This window comes from Rhopalosiphum maidis, chromosome 3 (genome assembly GCF_003676215.2).
Source record: "Rhopalosiphum maidis isolate BTI-1 chromosome 3, ASM367621v3, whole genome shotgun sequence".
In the NCBI taxonomy this organism is placed as follows: Eukaryota; Metazoa; Arthropoda; class Insecta; order Hemiptera; family Aphididae; genus Rhopalosiphum; species Rhopalosiphum maidis.
Window position 1 is genome coordinate 56,824,845 of NC_040879.1, and position 23,647 is coordinate 56,848,491.

Genomic DNA, 23,647 nt, shown 5'->3' on the forward strand with positions numbered 1-23,647 from the left:
AAGTTCTTTTATATTATATATAAATATATGAAAATTATTAGTAAAATTTGGTTAAGCAAAATTTTGCGTTTTTTATAGGACATGAAGTTGTTGATAGGTGAGAGGTGATATTGGGAATATCTTAGCAAATTATTTAATTGCCCCAACGTCGTTAGCTTTTAAATAGAAACAAATATATATTGACATTTTTGATTTCACTTATGATGGAGTATAAATAATTGTATAGGAGTATGAAATATTTGCATATATTCTTATTTTTAATCTATATTTAATGTATTCGTCAACGATGGGATGAAGGATAATCGGGGGTATTAAATATCAATATTTAACTTATACTCGTAATTACGCCTATTGCAGGTTTCAGGTACTTACTTAGTGTACCCGTATTTCAAAGATAATAGAAATATTACGAGACTATGATATTAATTTTGAATGCATTAATATTTGTATATTTTCTGAACAAATACATTAGTATTTGGATATAGCCTTTATAATCTATTTCTGTTCACGAGGTGAGTGTTAGCTTCCACATAACGTAGCTTGCCACTTCAACGAGGAATGTCGTTTTTAATCTGGTTGTATACGTTTATCCATTAACGAATATAGAGTTAATAATGCATGAATATGAAACTGGTCAGTTCTAAATAAATTAGGCTGTTTCTATATGAGTTTTTATAGACTTATATATTTATTTATACATGAATTAGAAAAAAAAATAGAACATAAACCTTATTAAGAAATTTTGTATTAATATATTATGTTACGTTATCAATGTTTATCATCACAGTTCTTCGATTGTAAGTAGGCACTTGTACACACTATTTAATGGTATGAAATATTTTCCTCGAACATGACAAAACCAAAGGAGAAATGCCGATTTTGTATACGTTGAACATACGTACATCCCATTTATTGAGTATCACTTTCACCCGGCAATGGACTGTACGTCAGCCCAGTAAACACATCAACAGCTGATACACATGCTGCAGTACCCGTGTAGTTTATACGCGGGAATGTCTTCTCAACATTATTTATGAGTATATTTTTACATTCGCAGAGCAATTATGCTCGGATATTAATAAGAGTTTAATTTTAATCGAATTACCTACGTATTATGATTGGCTTTTGTTCGACGTAATTAAATCAAGTTATACCAGTGCTATTTTATAATACGTATACATCAACAAATGTCAAATTATTTTATTACAAAAATTATAAACTTAATTATATAGTTCCTTATTTAATGTCATTACTGTCGTGTAAGTACTGTTTATAAAAACTGGTTATCTTAATACTTTCTAACTAAATATTTTAATTAAAAAAACCGGGTAAGTTGTTAAATTAAAAATAATAATGCATAATATTTTGAACAGAGAGCATTGTAACGATAGTTATGATTTACTATTGAGTTCTTTATTATTGTTTTAGTAGGTATGTATTTGTAGTACAGTTTCAATGCATAATTATACGGTCTGATAATTCTCACAATGTGTGCATTATTTTCATGTAAATTACAAATTATATAAACACTTCTTTTTTTTTTTTTTCATATTTTAGGAATTAGAAATAGTTATTTGTGTTTATGTTGTTGTCTTGAAAAACAATAATAAAAATCAAATATTTGTTGTTTTTAAAACTAAATAAATATAGATATACACTTCGATGATATTACGAGTAATTTAATTAAAAAAAAAAAAACAACAAATAATTTATATGCTAATTAAAATTGAATAGCTAAAGTGACATTAAATAAAAAAAAATTATTTGCCTTCGCAAATCGCAATGATTACCTGTAAGGATGTATTATGTGATACATTTTTAATTGATATATTTGATATAAATAAATTAATATCAGTCGTTAAAGAATACTTAATGTATACCTATACTATATAGTGAGTGTAAATAAAGAATAAGTTGTTTATAAATACAACTTTCTTGTTTATTTATATACTATATAGTATTTAAATTAAATACTCTTACATTATACATTATATTTTATTCAACTGACTTCAGATATTATAGACAGTTTCTTAAATCATGATATTTTATTTTGCTCATTACTCATTAGTACCTGTACAAATCGTATTAACATTATATTAATTAGTTTTGTTGTTATTTTAATGGATACTTTATGTGCTTACGACCTATGTATTATTACTAATTATAACCAAGTCTTACTCTTTAAAATGCCATACCAATTGGCAATTTGAAATAATTGTGATGCATTATTATGTTTTAAAGGAAACATTTGATGAAACTAAAACTATCATGCACACCACAATAATTGCAGTAGCTTTAGTTACTTTTATTATTTCAATCATCCGCAATTGCGAATCGGTAGCAGTTAGTCTACCAAAAACACATCGATTTAACAAGAGTAAATAATAATAGAGTTTATTTTTTGTAAAATGTTATTCTTTTGTTAAAAAAAATAATGTATTTTAGTGATGAAATTTGGCGAACATGATGTTATTTCCACATTACAATACAACGATACAGCAACGATTTTAGAATCTAATCATTCTATAACAACCAGACTGAAACAACAAGGAATGCAACATAAGATAAAAAAGAAGAAGGGTCGTTTTTTCGAACAATTTTGTAAGTATATACTTCATTACTCGAACTTATTAGTTATTATATTCACACGATGAAAAATTTGGCAAAAATGTACGATATAAAAATTCCTGATATCAATTTATTATGTATGTATTAAAAATTGATAAATTGCAGCATTATTAGTTATTACTTTAAAAAAGTTTCACTAGAATTTTTCTGAATACTTAGTGTTATTGAAATTGATAGAAAACATGTATTAATTATTGTACTTAATATTTAATGACAATCAATATGAAAAACTTTTCTTTTAATATTTTCCAATAAAATAAATTTTTTAATATAAACTGAAATTTATAATAATTCAAAATACATTTATAATTTGGCAATAGTTAGTACTTAGTAATTTCAAAAAATACTTTCGAAACCAATATTATTTTTATACTTTTGTTGTATCGTTCTGTTCTATATTATCATTATACGCGAAGAAGTTAACTATATCTTAGAATAAAAGGAATTCAACGAATCGTATAGTATTTTTTTCTAATTGACTAATGAGTAAAAAATCAACTTAATAACTCTATTTTTTAAATTCTAGTCGTTTTAATCAATTTATTTATTTAGTTTAAGATTTCGTTTAATTTGCAATTTTGCTAATTAATTATGGAGAAATTTTGAACATTCAATTTCTAAAAGAAATTAACGTATAACACAGACTATATATACATATATATATAAGTATATAACACTAGAACATCATGTTGTATTAAGTTATGTAACTCACTGTCTCACTGCACGGTAAAAATTTAATAACATTAATTATTAATTTCACAAAGTTTAAGTCGACAAAACTTACATATATTGAAAAATAATCTTGAATATTTTTATTTAAAAACGCATTGATTATTAGTTGTAATAAAAAAGTTTTATGTTGTATTTCAGACCGAAAATATTAAAATTATTGGAAACACTATTAATTATTTATAGACGTTGTATTATATAATATATTACCTACACATATATGTTATATATAATACTATAATATTATTATGTTGAGAATCGGTTTGAATTTTCAGTCACGTAAAATGTGCATGAATTTATTATATAGGTTTTACTACAATGGTGTTATCTATTTAATCAATTGGTATTTTGAAAATATATTAATATCCCTATAACATAGTATACGATATACGAATACCTATACATTATACACGCCTAAGAATCGTATGCAACAATATAGTAAAAGCACAGTTACGGCGTTTGAAAGAGTGCGATTCCTATTTTTAATCGTGGAGGGGTAAACGTCAAGTATACACTGAATAACAGCAAACCGATTAAGAGAAAGTTCGCGGTAAAAGAGCGGTTAGGCGGAGACACTTGAATATGATGATGGTGGTCGCTACGTTTTGTAGCAACTAGTCTTTTGTGTGCTGCTGCGGCTCTCAGTCGGTTTACTTTCTTAATATTTGTCTTTATTGTTAATATTGTTTCGGAGAAGAAAGAATACTTCGTTATTTATCTGTGGTGTATTGATAGTCGTGATGATAAAAATGTAAAAAAAAAAAAAAAAAAATAACCACCAATGTGATCTGCCGTTTTATCTGTCACTATATATCATCGTATTAAGTTATACAAAAGGACAATTTTCTCGCTTGCTTCTTTTGTTATCATATTTTTTTTTCATAAAGAAAATTTCTCATCTACGTATATATATATATATATCTATATTTATATATTATATTCTGTTGAAATCTGCTTTTATTTAACTATTTCAATAATAATAATAGTAATAGAATTATAACTGCGTGTTATTGGTTTTTTTTCACAATCATCGATAATACATTAAATACGACTGGAGACGTGGTAAGTCAAAAGTTACTGTACACCGGTTTTTTCTATAGACGGCTAGTCGTTTTTAAAAATATATGTTTTCAGTGCGATCGAAAATTACCGCGTAAGGTTAGATTTCAATTGTAAATCAGTTTCCGTTTAATTTTGACATTAAATATATTTTTTCGAAGTTACCACGTGTGGAAGGTACGTCTTTAAACATTAACGATACTAATATGTAATGATATCATATTGTTATTGTCGTAATTTTATTACACTTCACTAGGTAGTGTTGGATTTTTTATTTATTTACTTTTTTCACTTGTTCTTTTACTCTCAGTGACCGCGAGTGAAAGTGAACGTGTATGCGGCGCGTGTGAGATAGAAAATTTATTAATAATAATACTACTACTACTACTATTACTACTACCTACTACTACTAATAATAATAAAAATATAACAACAACGACGACTGAGCGGTGCGCGTACAGAAAGAAAGTGGATACGCTCGTTCCGTGACATTGTATATACGCGCAGGAATCCAAGGTAAACTGCTGCTGTTACTCCTGTTATCGAAGTGATAGTTTTTCGAGCGATATACGCGCGAATACAATTATTATTATTATATTATTATTATTATTATTACTATTACTATTACTATTTGCTCGGGCCAAGCCCTATTCGCCGTATTATATACACACACACGCACACGCGTACGCGCCGACTTCGCACACACGCGGGTGAAAGAAGAAAGTGGCGGACATTCGAGTGTAAGATTCGTGGCGCGCATTCCTCCGATATTCGTCGGCCGCCGTCAAAACCGTCATTCGTCATCGTCTTCACATCAGTCATCGCCGTTGTCACCGCATCATCATCGTCATCATCGTCATCAACATCATCATCATCATCATCATAATCGTCGGATGTTACGCAACAACAGCGATTGTATAGTAATCGTCGTGTTTCACCGCGGCCTTACGGGTCAATGTCGTATCGCCGAAACGCCACCGAAACACCATCACGGCATCAACAACTTCGTCGGATCGTCATCATCATCGTTTTGACGACGTTATAGTGCGCTTTAGTATCGCGGACACACCCGAGCAGACGACTGCAATATAACACATATAGTCTTATCGTTGACATACGCGTATAACGATAAAAATCGCGCGTTGATCACGAGCAGCGCGTTGCCATGAGGTCACACTCCATAATCGTCAGTGTCATAGTGATGCAGTTGTACTGCAGCGGCGCGTCGTCCACCGCCGTCGAATCGCCCGACGACGCGTATCAAGCGCCGTCGGCCGTCCGGTCCGGCGGCCGGCAACGTCAGCGGATAACCCGCGATACGGACGGAGGCGGAGGAGCCGACGACGACAGGTCGGACGCGTACGACGGTCTCCGTCGCACGGTGTACCATCACGTCAGCGACGGCACGTCTTCGTCGGCGACCGACGGGGGCGGCGGCTGGATAATCGGCGGCAGCCGCCGACGGGCGTCCGTGGCCGCGCACAAATACCACCAGGACAAAGTGGCGTTCGCGGGCGAGACGGACGACAAGCGGCGCGCGCCGGCCGACGACAAGCTGCAGCAACAGTGGCCGGCGGCGGGCGTCGGGTCGGACGCCGCGTCGTCGCTGTCCGAGGTGCAGGTGGTCGTGCACCAGCCGCCGCCGCCGCACCACAACTCGGTGGCGGACGGCGACCACCATCAGCAACCGTCGTCCGACGCGGCGTCCAAGTGGTACTCGAAGCGGCTGTCTTACGCGACCAAGACGTCTCCGGCCGTCGCGTCCGCCACCGCGCCGCCGTCGCTGCTGTCGTTGCAGCAGCAGCAGCAGCCAGACGCCGTGGGAAGCAACGCCGTGCTGTTGGCCGAAGTGCTCGGCCAAAAGTCCGGTTTCAACACTACCGCCGGCAAAGGCGGTTACTACGGCGCGCCGCCAACCGTCACCGGTTCCAAAGGCTTTCAGAACGATCTCATGGACATGTTGGGTAAAAGTATGTGTGACGCGCCCGTCTTTCCGGGACCTTTTTCATTTTAATTCGTATTAAATAATAATATTAGGTACTCCTCCGCGGGACAGGTGTATAATATTTTATTTTTTTACACTCGCGTTATTGTTGTATGTTATTATTGTCGTGTTCGTCCGTGTCGCACCAACGATGACGGTTTTAGTTTTTTTGCTTTTTTTTTTTTTTTTATGTTTTTTCGGTTGTCGTCGGTTCGTGTTTTTCTGTTTTCCGTCCGTTTCACTCGTAACAACTGTTACGAAAACCCGTCGTAAATTTGGGTAAATCGTGCGTATACATAACATTATAAAATGTGTAGATGCACGGGTCTTATGAGATATATATAGGGTATACGATTCGGTGCACTGCCATCACGCAATGTATTTGTATAATATCCGGAGGAGCTGTCGCGGAACTCGATTGCCGACGCCATGATCGGTGTGTTGACATTTCCGAGCGATTAGAGGAAGATGAACGAAAGAAGAGACGGACAGAGAGAGAGAGAGAGAGAGAGGATAAGAAAAAAAATAAAACCAATCGAAGAAAACGATACTCGCGACTCGTGTTGTCGGCCGGGGGAGTAAACGGGTGGTCGACTGCGTCGACGAAAACGATCGAAAACAAAAAAATATATACACAACAGGTATCATAGCCGGTATATACCTAATATACAGGTGTAATTAATCACGGTTCTGCAGAGATTAGTCGTTTTCGTTATAGTCGTTATATATTATGTTCTTAGATTCTGTAAAGAAATCATCGGTGTCGTGTATTTCTTCCTTGGTCTAATAGGTACGAGACACTATACATATATATATATATACATATATAATTCGTCGAACAGATGATTAGGCTTTTAATCGTCCGACACGCGACGTTTTCGTTAACGTCGTTATCGTTTCGATTTGTGTATCAACTATTACACTCAGTGGGGCTGCAGTGAACGAAAAGTTGATTGTATAGGCTTATTAAAAAATAACAACGCGCAGGTATATAATTACGTCTTGTCGTGCATATCCCCCTAATTCATATTCGTGATATTATGTACGCAGTACACTACAATTGTTTTGGATGCACCGACGTTGTAATCACGATGCGTATATACTTAGATCGTTTTTTTTTTTTTTTTACCAAAATGACCGACAAATGTACAATAATGTTTGTATTTTAAATTGTTATTACAATGTACGCGTTCCAGCTAATTATGATTTTAACGATTTCGCTCTGCTATAACACGTACCTAGGCATGATGTGTTCCTTACTTCAATTACCTGATAGCGATCATGTCATATTATAATATACTTGTGTGGGTTTTCCGTTTAGAATAATTCCATTGTATTTATTTACATCCTTCATAACTTTCTCTGAGATGAAATGAAATAAATTCAACCTTCGGGGCGTATTCTTCGTACTACTACAACCCATTTTTACAACATTATAATATTATAATATTATATTTCTTATACATAGTTAACAATCCTCGAAACACGTAGGTTTTGTATATGGGTGAATATCCGATAAAATAATGAAAAAGGCGACTAAACAATTTTCAAATGGTCTCGATTATAGTTAATATAATATGGCCATATTAGTATTACCTATACTTAGTTTAATACAGATAGTGCCCTTTTAACTGTGTTAATAATATATCATCGTATATTATTGCTTATCATTTAAGTTTATCACTTTTATATTATTTTTCTTTTAGTCGTGTTCAGACGAAATTATGTATTAGTTTGGCAGCTCCTCGGCCACTCCACTATTTGTGTCTATAGGTATAGGTATTATTGTTGGTATCACAACTCGCGTGAATGTTCAAAATTTTAAAAACGTATGTATAATGTCGTATTTGGTTGATTTAAGGACATACTTTGATTTTTGTTAGCGTCTTAATGAGCAAATTTCGCTTATATTTTTTTAGAATATTTAAGGTCGAAAACTTTCTAACTACATACAATAATATGATATTGACGAACTCGATTTATTAATAAATTACCGATTATGTAATTACTGATTACGTTGTAAAACCCGAAAACTATTGGGTATTTGTTTATGACCGTTTTATTAAACATCGCGCGAAAATGAAAATGAAATAATATTATCATTTCGCCATTCGTGTCCGGGATATTTATATTGTTTAATTAAGCCCCGGTAAATTTTTTAGCGACGTATTACAATATCTGTTACAAGTATAATAATATAATATTTTAAAAATTAATGCACGTACCGCCATTCTCGTTTCTATAACAATATTATTAATAAATTATACACATCGCGATTAGTTGTATACTATAGATAGGTAGTATAAACGAAAGCAACACTATGACCGTGATGTGGTTTCACTTTCTTCATCACGGCCGTCTGGTGTTTTTCCTTTCTTGAATTGCTATAATACTCGTCTGCAAACTTGCCACGGCCAGTGACTTTGTAAATTTTTGTACACAAAATAATATTTTAATACTTACTGTAGTGTAGGTAGACATTTAGTATTTACGCAAGCCCATACTGATGATTTGTGTTTTAAATATTTATGACCGCGATACTTTTGTTTATTTAAATTAGTTTATGTTTATTGAAAATAAAGAAACCAACACATTCGTATTTTTGTCTGACAATAATTTATTTTATTGTTCTAGTTTCGGAGTTTCGGTACACTTTAAAAAAAAAAACAAAAACTTCTATTTTAAGAACTAGTATTTTTGTAATATTTCTGAGATGAAAATGTTTATATTTCAGTTGATAATTTAAAATTATTTTAATTTGAGTTGCTTAAATACAAACCATATTTACATCGCTAAGTTTAGTCACTAATTTTATGGTGACGTCTATTAAAATCTAGGATTAAACATGTTTTTATTTTCTTGTGATCGTCTCCATATTATTATAGTTTCTTATTATTTTTTGAAAATGCAGATAAAAAGTTATTCATTCATTATTTTGACATAATTTGTTCATATTATACAGCTAATTACTGACTATAATAATTATACTCTCGTTACTTACATCTGATAGCTGAATACGGATATAAAAATCAATTTTAAATGTGTAGATACGTTAAATGATAGTATAAACTGATATTCGATTAAACGCATTTCTAAAAATAAAAAAATTAATAATAGTGGGTTGTAAGAAATTGTTTGGTACATAATAATAATTATTATTATTACTACTATTTTCTCAACACGTTTTACTTTTACAGAATTTAAATAATCGAAATGTAAAAGTAAATTTATGGAATGTCATCAATATAGAAACCTTTCCCCGTCAAAAACACAAATTAGTCGTTTTCGAATAATCACTGCGGCATTCAAAATGTATTCCACTTTAATACATTAATATTATATTACACTATAATATTGATTAGGTACTTATCTACATAATTTCTTTATTCATTATAATATTACGGATGTGCGCGTTGTAAACAAAGTTTTCGCATAAATTAAATATGCATATAAAATAAAACTTCATATTTTTTCCGTATTGTGTAAGTTATAGTCACTTATTATAAACGTATATTATACGACGAGAAGTAAACAATATTTGTAGAATATTTTCATCGAAGATAATTTTACAGAAATACAGAACTTAAAGCGATATAATTTTAAAAATCAAAATCAATTTAAAGTCATTTTATGCTGTAAAAAATCTCTATGTTATGATCAAATATGCGCATGTTTTATGACTACCGTCTATATGGATCTAATGACTATAATATTATTATTATTATTATTATAAAAAAAAAAAATGAATTTTATGATTTCGTCGAAAACGCTTTCTTACAAAACGTGTTTTTTCATTTTCTCGTTTTTCTAATCCTAAAATAACGAAAAAAATATTAAAATATAGGTACCTACCTATAAAACGGTAACATTATAATTACCGGTATTCACAATTTCCTTACATATTAATATAATGTAGCCTCTCTGTGCCATATACTCTTAAGTTTTCGTTGAATACATACGAGTGTGCGTAGTGGGTATTCTACAAAGCAATTTGCGCATAAAAAAAACTTATTCGACTTATTGACATTGACAATCGAATGATTGATATTAATGACGGCCGATTTGCAGTATCTGGATTAACCTATTGTAGTTAGGTATTAGTCTTGATAAAATTAGTACATCCGTCGCTGTCTATTTGATTTCATGTTTTCGTATATTATGTGTAGGTACGCATTTTAAAATTAAAATATATTGTATTATTATATTAACAAAATTCTTATTGACAAAACAATATTTAAGTAATACGTGCGTTTCAATTTTATTTTATTTTTTTTATTTTTATTTTTAGTTTTATTATGATTGTCGATGACACCTAACTGTCTAAGGTAAAATAAGTATAAAATAATTTTGGTCAGACACGTACGATGGTATAACATTTCTGATTATGGCTAGTATATTAGATATGCTCAATGCTCATAGCCCGTACATATAATACAATATGTAATGTTGCCACGTAGTAAATTACAATATTATATATTTTAACATTATAATAATATTAAACAACAGTGATAATATAATATAATATATTATTTCGGCTGATCCAATACGAATAATGTCCATACATATACGTATGTTAAGGTTTTTTTTTTAAAATATTTTTTTTTCACCGTATACAGTGATACCTCAGACTTGCTGGTATAACAGTAACAAATTCGATTGCGGGCTTAGTATTTCGTGCGTGCTCGAGGGTGGCAAACCAGTGGACTTGTGCAGCGGTGGTATGATATGGAGCTGTTGCGTGTCCAGAGACAAAATCCAGACATCCGGATCTTCTTCGTCGTCGTCATCATCGTCGTCATCGTCCGTGACGGCAGCGTCGAATTCGGTGGGAACAATAGAAAATGCCAGTGAGTTTTTATATTTTACTATGTTATTTTTATTTTCATTCTTTAACGTCTCATTCCAGAACGCGCGTTTGTTAAAATATATCGAAATAAACGGTTCAAAATAATAAGAATAAGAATAATGGTTGCATTGCACAATATTCACTTGTAGAGTTTCACGCGATGTTCATATTCATGTTATTACTTATTATTATTATTATTATTAAAGCGACACGTCGTTACGCGCACACTGGATGTGCGACGGCACAGTTCACTGTATAAATAATAATAGTAATAATAATAATAATAAACGCGTTAATTTCTCTCGTCTGGTATTATAATCAGAGCAAAACTTTTTATGGTCGCTATTATTATAATATTGTCACGGTTCTCGTATTTATTAAAATCACGGTGTACGATATATATTATATTAAAATGACGGTGAAGGACAACGGGAGAGTGTAGATTTTGTTTAATTTTTATTTCAACTTTGAGACAATTTCTACCATAACATAATACACCGAGACTACGCTATCCTCTCATCGTCATGCATATATTATTATGTTTGCTTGTTTAGCCGTGTAGACATTTATATTATATATGTACCCGTGTGTTTAATTATTTTAATTCTGTGACACACATGCTTATCAATACGTGCGTTTTGTATTATGACGATACGCGAATAGTGAATACGTTTGTACACCTAATTATTACCTACCTACCTACCTGTATTTACAGTGGTTGCTGAGTAAAACCTTAACATATATTATATTATTTATTTGTGAATCATGTTTGTAACATATTTTCTTTTTTAATTTTGGAACAAACATGATATCATTATTATCTAAGTAGGTATACAACAGGTGTATATTATAGTTTATTATATATAGTTTATATCTAATAAGGATCATCATCCTTGCAGTGTATTAACGATACGTATTTTTTTACCGTGCCTCCACTTTGAGTCTATTTAATATTTTAATGATAGGTATATAGGTACCTACAACATATGAAATGTTTACACAGTTTCATAAGCCTATATGCAAATATATGGGAAACGGTATGCTCCCGAAATATTTTAGTTATTGCGTTATATGTTGTCATATCCGTTTCCTCTTGTATTAAGCCATACAGTTCCTGATGCAATACCCCGAATTCCAACACCACTACAACATGTATATGCACCAACAACATCAGTATCAGCATCTGCAGCAACAGCAACTGCAACTGCAACAACAAAACCATTACAACCATCAACCCACGACGGTGCCTAGTTACGTGGACAACTACATCAACGACATAAGTCCGTCGTCGCAGTCTTTCGTCGCCGACCAGACGGCCAAACCATCGTACTATTACCAACAAGAGCACCAGCATTACCACCCGTATTACTATCAGCACCTACAGAGTGGCGTTGGCGGCCACTGGCAGCTCAACGGCGGGTCCGTCAGCAGCACGTCGACCAGCACGACTTTACCGCCCACGTCGCAAAACATGATGTTCCACACCGATCACGGGAACGTGTTTTATTCTACGCACAAACCACCGCAACTGGCGCCGTTCTCTCACATCACCCAAATCGGCAGCGGCATCGTTGCCGACGATCAACTGCAACAGCAACAGCAGCAACAGCAACAGCAGCAACCGCAACAGCAACAGAGTCAACTGTTGCACTACATGCCGTCCGGATATCGCGGTAAACTACAGTCGCTGTTTATGCATAAAGCCGAGCTTCTGGCCACACGCTTCACATGTACCTACCTACTATTACACTTATCCGTATGGAATAGATTAAAGCACCAGCAGTTTGGAAGACGCGTGTACACCGATTATTTACTGTATGTTCACGAGATGGGAATGCAAAAACCTTCGATCGGGCTGTTTTTATAATTTATCTTAACGCACGTTGTATAAACATTATATTCCGCAAGGAGAAATGCACAAACGCACGATAACAATTACACAACACAGTTTTCGTTCTCGAAACGTATCTTTATAGATTACAGCACGTCTTATGATTATTGCACTATACTGCAGCAGGTGCACACACATATTATTACAATGAGGTGCATTACGACGGTCGATAAAATACTATAGATATCGAACCATTTGAAGTTGATTCACACACATGTTTTGTACATACTATAACATATAATATGATACATAATTATATTAAATATACATAAAAATATATGATTACATAATTATATTATCATTCATTATGATGATTAAAAATTATAATGTGATTACCACGTTATATTCAATAGTTTTTATGAAATTATTATACTTACCTAAATAAGATGTTTATTATTGAGCTACATCTGATACTTTAGCGACCATTCTGCCTCCGAAATTCCGTATCTATGAAATTTTAATTAAATAGTTTTGATAAATCGTCATGTTAGAAATGTGTACCTAAGTGGCTAAGTATAATTACATGTTCTTTATATTATCTGAATCACATAATTGTTTTTACATTTCTAATCTACTGTTAGTTTTCAAAAAATTCTTCATCTTCTGTGTTAAGAGGCACATCCGAGAGATTATTTTAATGAATTATTGGATGATAGATAAATGTAAACACCCATTAAGTAATTATAATATGCCGTATTCACCCAACAATAAATTACAATTATTTTTTTTTAATCAAAATTAATATAACGTTTATAATATTTTATTTTATGAGAGAGTGTATGTATATTATACACATATTTATCTACTTTTTGGGATTCAAAATACATTAATAATATCTTCCGATCATATCAAAGTCCAATTAAATATACCTACACTTCAGGTGGATCTTAAAGTTTATTTTTGAATTAATTGGACTAAGTCAAGTTCTATTTTTTATAATTTTGCGTGTTTTACACTCTTTAATAAAAATCCTAAGGTTCGATGTTCACTCTTTTTATTTAAATACATTACATTTTACAAACTATAATGCATTGTCTCTACTGTCTTAAAAATGTAAAATATAGCAAATTTGCGTTTATTAAAATTAATTCTGTGTTATCAGCTTTAATACTAGAATGAATGTATCTATTATTAAGCCCAAAAATAAGAATATTAGGTTTGTTTATTTACGATATTTTAGTTTTTTAAAGTTATGAGCAAAATCGTAATATGCTTAAAAGTCAAAATATTCGGTAAAAAAGCAACATACAAACACAGATAATGTTCTTAACTTTAAGTTTCACACGGACCAGAGAAAAAAATGGTGCACCGAAATCTTCTTAAAAGATTTATCTTTTGTTGTTTAATGTTAGCTTTAATAGTACCTACAATAATTGACTTAGTATTGTACTTAAAGTTAATAATATATTTTCTATTTTTGTATGTTAATTTTTTTTATGGTTTTACAAGTTTTGAGTACTTTTAAATTGCAATATTTTACACTCATCATTTTCATAAGACTTAAAGTATAAACTGTAAAAATTCAAAGTACAAATAAAGAAAATGTTATTAACTTTGATAAAAAGAGCAATTCATTCTAATATTAATACTAATAACACAAACTTGGTTCTGCTGAACGTAAATTTGGCATGTTGTATGTATTTGTAAGACCTAGGTCCTAGGTAATGCCGTGATGTAGATGAGATGTTCTCTTAGTTAAGATAATACAAATTACTTATTTATTTACTTTATTATTTCGTATTATAAATAAAAATAGGACACTATGAGAGTTCTAACTACAGTTTATTATATTTTTAAAGTACTTCTTGGACGGACCTCTCTCTTTATTGATACACAGTATATTAGTATGCGTTTTTCAATAGTTTTATTAAAAACACCTAATTATCCCGAATCGCATTATTTGTTATCTGCTATATATTATTTTAAATGTACTTGTTCATTCAAAATACATTAAATTTTAACTTCTGAACGCAGCAGCTATTATATTGGATTTACAAGTGTTCTTATTTCTGTATCTACCATAAGCTTTTTGAGCAGTAAAAACATTTCAATATTCAGTTCTGAGGGTAGTTTTTATTAATAAATTTAATATAGTTGGTCAAAGGTAAAGAATTTCCAACACTTAAGTGAACAATTACAGAATAACGGATAATTTTTAAATTACCAGTTTTTGATGAAATTGACTTTGTATTGTTTGTAGTAATTAAAAAAATAATAATATAGACTTGAGATTTTACTTAATATTTATAGTAATATTTTCTACAAACTTCATGTTGACGTTTTTAAAATATTTTGGATCTTTCTGAGCTCTTTATAAATATATTTGAATTTGTCAACGTTTTTAATTTTTAATTTTTTTTTATAAATATTGATGCATATTTTAATGAATCAAAAATCATGAAAATGTAATAAAAGGTTTCTCGTAAGATATTCTTATAAAATTAGAAATATATTTAAAGAACGTAGTCAAAATTTTTTTTGAATCGCTTAAGTTCTAATACAGATATCAATTCGTCATTATCATCAAAATGAACAAATGATTTTGTTTTTAAAAATGTATAACATTTTCAATTTTAATACCTTTAGCAGACTAAGTTTGAAAATATAATATAAGATTAAGTTGTACACACTAGAATAATAAAAACATTTTGTGAACCACATTATTTTTTTTTATGTTCATTTGAAGTTAGAATATGTATGAAATTGGCATTTATGAAAACGTAAAATAACGTTCTTTGTTATTTTGTCATAATTAAAAACTATTAACTGTAGCAACTTAAAACATTTCAGTAATTCTCTTTTTTTTTTCTTGGTAAAAAAAACCATTTCAACAATTTAACATATTTTATATGAAAAAAATACATATTGATTGATTAAATTATAACAAATAATTACATTTTAAATTTTAGACCAGCAAGGTGGAACAAATTAAATTGTGAAAAAAATGAGATATTTTCGAAATGTGAAATATTAATATGTAAAAATATAAAATCAAAGATTAATTAAAAGTGTATAGGTAGAAAAAATGTATTCTAATGAGCAATGACGTTGATAATAATTAAAACTAATAAATTTACATAGTAATTGTTAGAATACTTAGAATACGGTCGATATTAAAAAATTTAGTATTTTTTAACAGGTTGACATATTTGAATCATCAAGTTTAACGATAATTTTTACCGACATTTCCTCGAAGTTGGTTTCGAAATGTTACTGATCAGCGTCATATTTGTTTTTGTGGCAGTATGGAAAGTGGTGTGGGACCAAGACTGAATGGTGTTTTTAATAATTTTCATGGGCTATGATGAATAATTGAAGATTGCGTAATTGATGGAATTATATTATAATTGATAGAATTATTATTGCCCAATGTATCATTCGAGTTAATCGTAATCGTAGCGTTATCGTATGCGAAATTATTTTGTCATTCATATATAATCATTTTAAGAATAGTCTGATTATCTATTATATTGAATTTGTAGAGTTTGTGAAATTAGATTACTGTGTTTGTAGGATGCATTTGAGGTTGAGGATTTATGGTTCTTTAGTTTTGAACATTTTAACCAAATGAAATTCGAGATCTACGCAAGCGTAGGTCTAATTTTACTGGTTCCAGGTTTTTGTCTGAGAAGGTGGTTGTTATCAATGAGAGAAAGGACGTGACGCGCTATAATTTAAATTATCGTTCCTTGTAAACAATGACATTTTCAAATTAATTAGACTAATTTATACATATATATATTTATTTAAAATATATACGGACTAGTGTCTGATAAATTTATATGACACAACTGCTTACACTTTTCTATGGCATGTCGGCATATTGATTTATATCTTAATTTCAACTTATAATTTTTTTTAAAAATAAACGGTATATGATACATTTTATTTATTTTTGATGATTTTGAGAAAAATCTGTTTAACCTATCGAAAATTACTTAAGGAAAAAGAATCACTAATAGTAATATTAATAAATTTTAAATAGTTACTGTTACATCATCTCCGTTTAAAATCGTTTTTCTTTCGCATTGATTACTGAATTCAAATTTAAGTTTTAACACATATACATCCATTACAGTAATCTAGTCAATGACGAACTATACTCAAAACCTACTACACAGCAGATAAACTTTTTACTTTTAAGTACGTTTGTGAGTAGAATAAAAAAGGGGATTCAAACACCTATCCCTTATCCCTATTCCTATCCCCTATCCCTATCTTCATTCACTATCCCTATTCGCTATTCCCTATTCTATATTCGCCCAACCCGTATAGTCACGTAACCGACTTATATTTTATCAGTGCAACTGTTATCGACTTATCAGGGCGCTGATAAAATATAAGTTAAATATAAGTTTATATCTAGCTGTAGAAACTATTTGTATTGTATAAATCATCACTTTCGTACTTAAATTTTTTTCTTAAAAAATGATGCTATTATAGATTTTAACTTATAAAAGAATTGACTCTAGAGTTTTTTTCTGGTTCTGAGTACGTGTTCTTAAAGTTTCTCGCAGCTTTCGTTTGGTCATATATAGTAATAAGAGTATAATTTTTACTTTGAAGTTTGAACGTTGATTTCTTTAGTAAATAATTTCTCTAAGAGCGAAATAATCTGCTTTTTATTTTGCTCAAAGCGTGGAAAAACTTTTAACATTTGATGTGGCTTAGAATTTTTTTTAAATAATATGATTCACGATTTATTGAATTTTAAAATATATTACCATATTGTATCAATATTATGCGTGAAGTTGGAGAAAGTAACACGAGTGCCTAACTATAAATCAATTATCTTTTCAGCTTTTTAAACATATTATAAATTCGTTACTTAAGCTTGATGTCAAGTCATATAGTATTGTTATAATATAGTTATTGAGATAGAGTTTAGATATAAGATAGGTAATATGAAACAAAAATGTATTTTACTTTTGTAATTGAAAATTATCATCTTGTATTTATTTATGATTCTATGTATTTTATATTGTTAACTGTTTTCCAAAAGTTGAAAACTTTTAATTTCGTATTAACAATAAGTTTAGATGACTGTATCAGGGAGATTTTATAAATAAAACTTTTAAAACAAAAACTTATGTAAATATCAAATTTAATTTATTAAATACTCAATGTATTTAACTTGAGCTATATGGGGGTGTAACCCATCAATGATAGACTTTCCTTGTCCTATTTAGCCAATTATTATTTTCTATGCGATCAAATTTATTTATTAACTTATTGTATTACTATTACGAAGTCCTGATTTTTAACAAATAAATAGTTTAAATAATTTAAAAAAATAAATTGAGCCTAAGTTACTAATATCACTTTTGTTTAAGGTTGAGTGATTTTAGATTCTTAACGGAGCGATGAATGTATTTTTAAATTGTAATTGAAAGTATAAATTGAAGATAATTTCTACGCACACTAACATTATTATAGTAATATTAAATGTATGGAAGAATACAAATAAAAAAAACAATTATTTAGATTTAAAATACGTAAAATAATAATAACTGTACATTTGTGATTATGTTTTTATTTTTCTAGTAGTATAATCTATAAATTAATATTAAAACACATATTATTAACTAGCCAATAACCTACATTTAATATTGGTTATGAATATTTGTGTTTATTATGAATACTTTTAATACAAATAATTAGTTAGATATATTTGTATATTTTTATTTTAAAGCTTGATATCTTATTCTTTTCTTTGTACCTAGCAGATATTTTTATAGAATAAAATGAATTACCAATATGGTTAGTTTATAGGCCATATTATAAATTGTTATTATGTGTATAAATATCATAAAAAATAGTAATCAAATTATTCATGATGAATCAAAAATCAAAATATAAACATAAAACTTTATTTTAATGCTTTTTTTTTATTTGAAATGTTATATTACCTATATATATTATTAAAATTTGTACTTCACGTTTCTACATGGACCTTATTCTTGTATAAAATCTATACATTTCTGTTATAAATACCTATATAAACATCGAATATACATATTTGATTTTAATAGGTTGTGGAGAATTATATGCAAGAAGCCATAGAATTGTGGGTGGACATGGATCAAACTTTGGTACACATCCGTGGCAGGTAAATATAAATATTTATATTATTATTCGAATTGAACCAAAAATAAAAATATGTTTATTTGTTTAGGCCGCTATCATTAAGTCAGGGTTTTTGTCAAAAAAATTGTCATGTGGAGGTGCTCTTCTGAGTAATCGATGGGTAGTTACTGCTGCACATTGCGTAGCCACGTAAGTATAATAAAGTTTTCATTGATGTGCTGACTAGGTAAATAAGGGTGGTTGAAGAGTCAAACATGACATATATCTTGTCTTAGTTGTTTTGATGTTACGCCATAAGAATAAATAAATTCATATTTTATGTAATTAAAAAATACTCTCTTAATTTCAAAAAAAAAAAAAAAGTTTAATTAATGATATGAATTGATGTCTAGCTACAAATAAAACTATGCTAGAATAAAGCTTTTCATATTACAGCTTTATTTTGGAATAACTTTATGATGTGTTAAAAGTATGAATACTAGGTAATGAACTGCCAACTTACAAGCTGACTCTTCATTTTATAATTATAAATAATTACGGTTATTTTAGAGTTCCGATTTTGCATTAAATGGCTTTACCTGAAAATGAACTTTACGTATGCGTTTACGACAATAATTCGCTTAATATTTTATAATATAGTACAACATGTTCATTTATTTACATTAATTTAAACATTTTTACTATATTAAAAAGCACGGCGAATAATAATTTAAAAGTACGGCTCGGTGAATGGGATGTACGAGATCAATCGGAAAAGTATGCACATGAAGAATTCAATGTGGAGCGAAAAGAAGTAAGAAATGATAACTAAATAGTATAATATATTGTTCTATGATTACCTTATTATTTAGTATGTTTTAATACATATTTTACACTATTTGATTAGTATTAATTTTAAAGAACCAAATTGATATTACTTTTTTGATATTATCAACATAAGTGTATTAATATAGGTGTACTGTACCACAGTGTATAATACACCGTGTGAATAATGAGAAAATAATTATTTGTTAAAAATTAATAATAGTGTATAAGGTTTGAATAACGACTAAAAAAATAGCGCCGAATAGCAAAAATCTTAAATATAGGTACGTTCTTGTTAAAAATCATAGTAGATAATAGACAATTTTTCACGTTTACTTACTGTTATAGGTCTAATTATATGTTATAATCTCTATATGATGTAGGGTTAATAAGCTTAAAATAAATCTGTTAATTCACATAAATAAAATTACCGTTATTACCAGTAAACTTTATGATAATTTATATATAAATCAAAATTAATTATTTAATATTGTTAATTACAGGTACATCCACAGTACAGTCCTACTGATTTTCGTAATGACGTCGCATTAGTCAAAATTGATCATGACGTAACATATAAACAACACATTATTCCAGTGTGTTTGCCAAGCTCAGCTGCCAAATTGGTTGGTAAGACAGCGACAGTAGCTGGTTGGGGTCGTACTCGACATGGTTAGTATATTTTCAATTATCTGTTTATTTAATGGCATTGTTAAACTAAACAAGAAATTAACAAATATGTACCTGACTACTAAAATATTGAATCATTGTAATATGTATTTATTTTACCATATATTTTCGAATGCCTATCAAAAACTGAAATTTCAAAAAGAAAGGTATTAATATTTTTAATTTTAACACCAGGCTTTTTAATACATTTTACTCAGCTTAAGTTTCAAACTTAAATCTAATAAAATTAATTTTTTATTCACGAACACTTCACATCCTAAAAACAATTTAGTCATTATAACTACCTGAGTTCCAAACTTTTTGTTATCAAATGTATTATAATTTACAATAAGTATTTATTATATAGTAATACCTTGTCGCCGAGTAGGATTAAATAATTTGAAAATACAAAATATAAATAATGCTATGTAGTGCTAAGATAAAAATATTCTGTAAATTAATATCATATTTTTTAAAAATGTTGTTTCTCAAACATGAATTTTAAATTGAAAAACATTTCTTTCTATATTGAACAGTTAAAAATGATAGAATCATAATAATACTTTTAAAACTGGTCAATAGATTATTCAAATATTTCGAGTAAAAAAGCTTGAACATTTTTTAATGAGAATATATTATGTATTAAAATAAAAATGTCCTAAAAATATATAATACGATAATATGTCCAAGTATATAATATATATTTCTATAGATTATATTTTATATTATATAAAATAACACTATTTAATATTTAATGCAACTCAATTTTCAAACCCAGGAGTTGCAACAGTTCCTACGGTTTTACAAGAAGTGCAAGTCGAAGTGATACCGAATGAAAGGTGCCAAAGGTGGTTCCGGGCGGCTGGTCGAAGAGAAACGATTCATGATGTGTTCCTGTGTGCGGGTTACAAAGAAGGCGGTCGAGACAGTTGTCAGGTTTGTGTAAATTTGTTTGAAGGCGTCATTTCAAACTTAATAATAGTTGTCTGATCAATTTGTTAAAAATTAGTCTAAATTGTCCTCCCGCCTTCGCAACTGATGTTAATGTTGTAGTATACACTAAAATATGTGGTGATGACTAATGTATATATACTAATGTATCTCTTCAAATCAAAATATAAAATACTTACTTTTATAATTATATTCAAGCAAAAACACGTGAAAGTGATTGTTATCCTATGGTCCACGTATATTGCTTCAGTAACACATATACTATTTGGTAGTTTTGTGGGTGGATGGATGTTGAATAATTAATAATTATATATTTTAAAATGACTCATAGTAAAGTACATTTTTACACTCATTGAAATGTAACACATCTATTACAGTAACTTACTCAATGACAAAATATAATCAACACCTACTAGAATACAGTTGAATAAAAATATACACTACTATATGGGTCATTCTATATAATAAACAATAATTATAATAACCCAATATCACTTAAATTTAAAATATTAATAATAATAAAAAAATAATGGTTACGTATCCAATAACGTATAAAAATAACAATTGATCATAAAAAATTTACGTAACTTAAGTAAAAAAAAATTTTTTAGTTTCTGTAAAAAAAATTATAAGAAATTTTCAATTAAATTCTAAAACTTTTTACTTACAAAAAATTATATCATATGTATAAATAAAATAAAAAAAGGAAGAAATATCTAAGTCTGCATATAGTAAAATCCAGTTAATATACTACATACCTATACTTATAAGATAATTATTATAATATACGTAACTACATTTTTTATATAATGCGTTTATGACTGAAAACATCATTATTGTTTCGATTTACGTTATAGTGTATTATATAATTCATAATCAAATAACTATCACTATTTAGGGCGATTCTGGCGGTCCGTTGACAACGATGCTGGATGGACGGAAAACTCTAATCGGATTGGTCTCCTGGGGAATCGGTTGCGGTCGTGAACATTTACCTGGAGTATACACCAATGTACAGCGTTTCGTACCATGGATCGACAAAGTAATGACGTAATAGTAATAATAGAGTTTATGATGTTATATTATGCAAATATATTGAGCTATTTAATTTAAATCTATTTAATGTTATTATAAATTATTCATATTTATGAGTTGTTGTAAGCAGGTACAATTTACCATTGAGTTAATTTATTTATTTATAAAATTAAACTTATAATCTAAGCATACTATTTATGTAATAAATGTATATAATTTGTAAGATTATTGCAATAAAATTAGATATAAAAATAAAAATCTAGTAATAATTATTTATCATTATAATTTTGTTATTTTCTCGATGTCGAATTGTGCTATTCTTTAGTTTAAACATTTCTATTTTCAATTAATATTCATCATTCATGTAAAGTAAATATGTACATATTATCACCTATATTTATATGTTAATGATATTACCTATATGTAAATAATACATTATATATAAATCTATATGAGTAATATAATATTAATCAAAATAATAAATGTAATTATTTTATGTATATGCGTCAAAGGTAATAAATATGATATATATATATGATGCATATATATTTAATATTTATATATAGTATAGAATATAGATAGGTAGAGCTGTATGCATTAAATAAAAACAAAATTGAAATACGTTTACTGTGTATGTTTTTGCATAAATATAGTGTGAATATAGGTTTTTATGTAAAGTTTTGCAACTTATTGCATACTAAGAAGATACATTAATTTTATATTTTATTTTTATTTTAATAGCTAATTATAGTAAACAACTATGATACCTCAACAATTATAATATAATAATGTATAATGTTTAATAAAAATAATCGGTATAAATGTATAATATTATTATGCGATATAATCAGCTGCCAAGTTCCAAAATAAAAGTGATCAAGTTTTTTTTTTTTATAGCAGATTCAGATTTTTCATGTTGAAAATAGAGTGGAGGTCGAAAGAAATATTTAGAGTTTCAAGGAAA

At 29.3% G+C, this 23,647-nt stretch overlaps 1 protein-coding gene across 4 annotated transcripts; it reads left to right on the forward strand.

Moving 5' to 3' along the window:
• Positions 1-1,027: 1,027 nt before the first annotated feature.
• LOC113559457 (serine proteinase stubble-like) lies at positions 1,028-22,876 on the forward strand. 4 transcript variants are annotated; one of them, XM_026965297.1, is made up of 10 exons: positions 1,028-1,259; positions 2,242-2,377; positions 2,446-2,601; positions 11,017-11,247; positions 19,170-19,246; positions 19,313-19,413; positions 19,918-20,017; positions 20,532-20,700; positions 21,476-21,633; positions 22,547-22,876. In XM_026965297.1, the coding sequence occupies exons 2-10, from the start codon at positions 2,269-2,271 to the stop codon at positions 22,700-22,702; spliced, it is 1,257 nt and encodes a 418-aa protein (XP_026821098.1). In that variant the 5' UTR covers positions 1,028-1,259; positions 2,242-2,268; the 3' UTR covers positions 22,703-22,876. The 4 variants fall into 4 exon arrangements, with proteins under 4 accessions (XP_026821098.1, XP_026821099.1, XP_026821100.1 ...); XM_026965296.1 differs by lacking the exons at positions 1,028-1,259; positions 2,242-2,377; positions 2,446-2,601 and adding exons at positions 4,399-4,419; positions 4,492-4,593; positions 4,727-6,386; XM_026965298.1 differs by lacking the exon at positions 2,242-2,377 and having other exon boundaries at positions 1,229-1,259.
• The last annotated feature ends 771 nt before the right edge of the window (positions 22,877-23,647 follow it).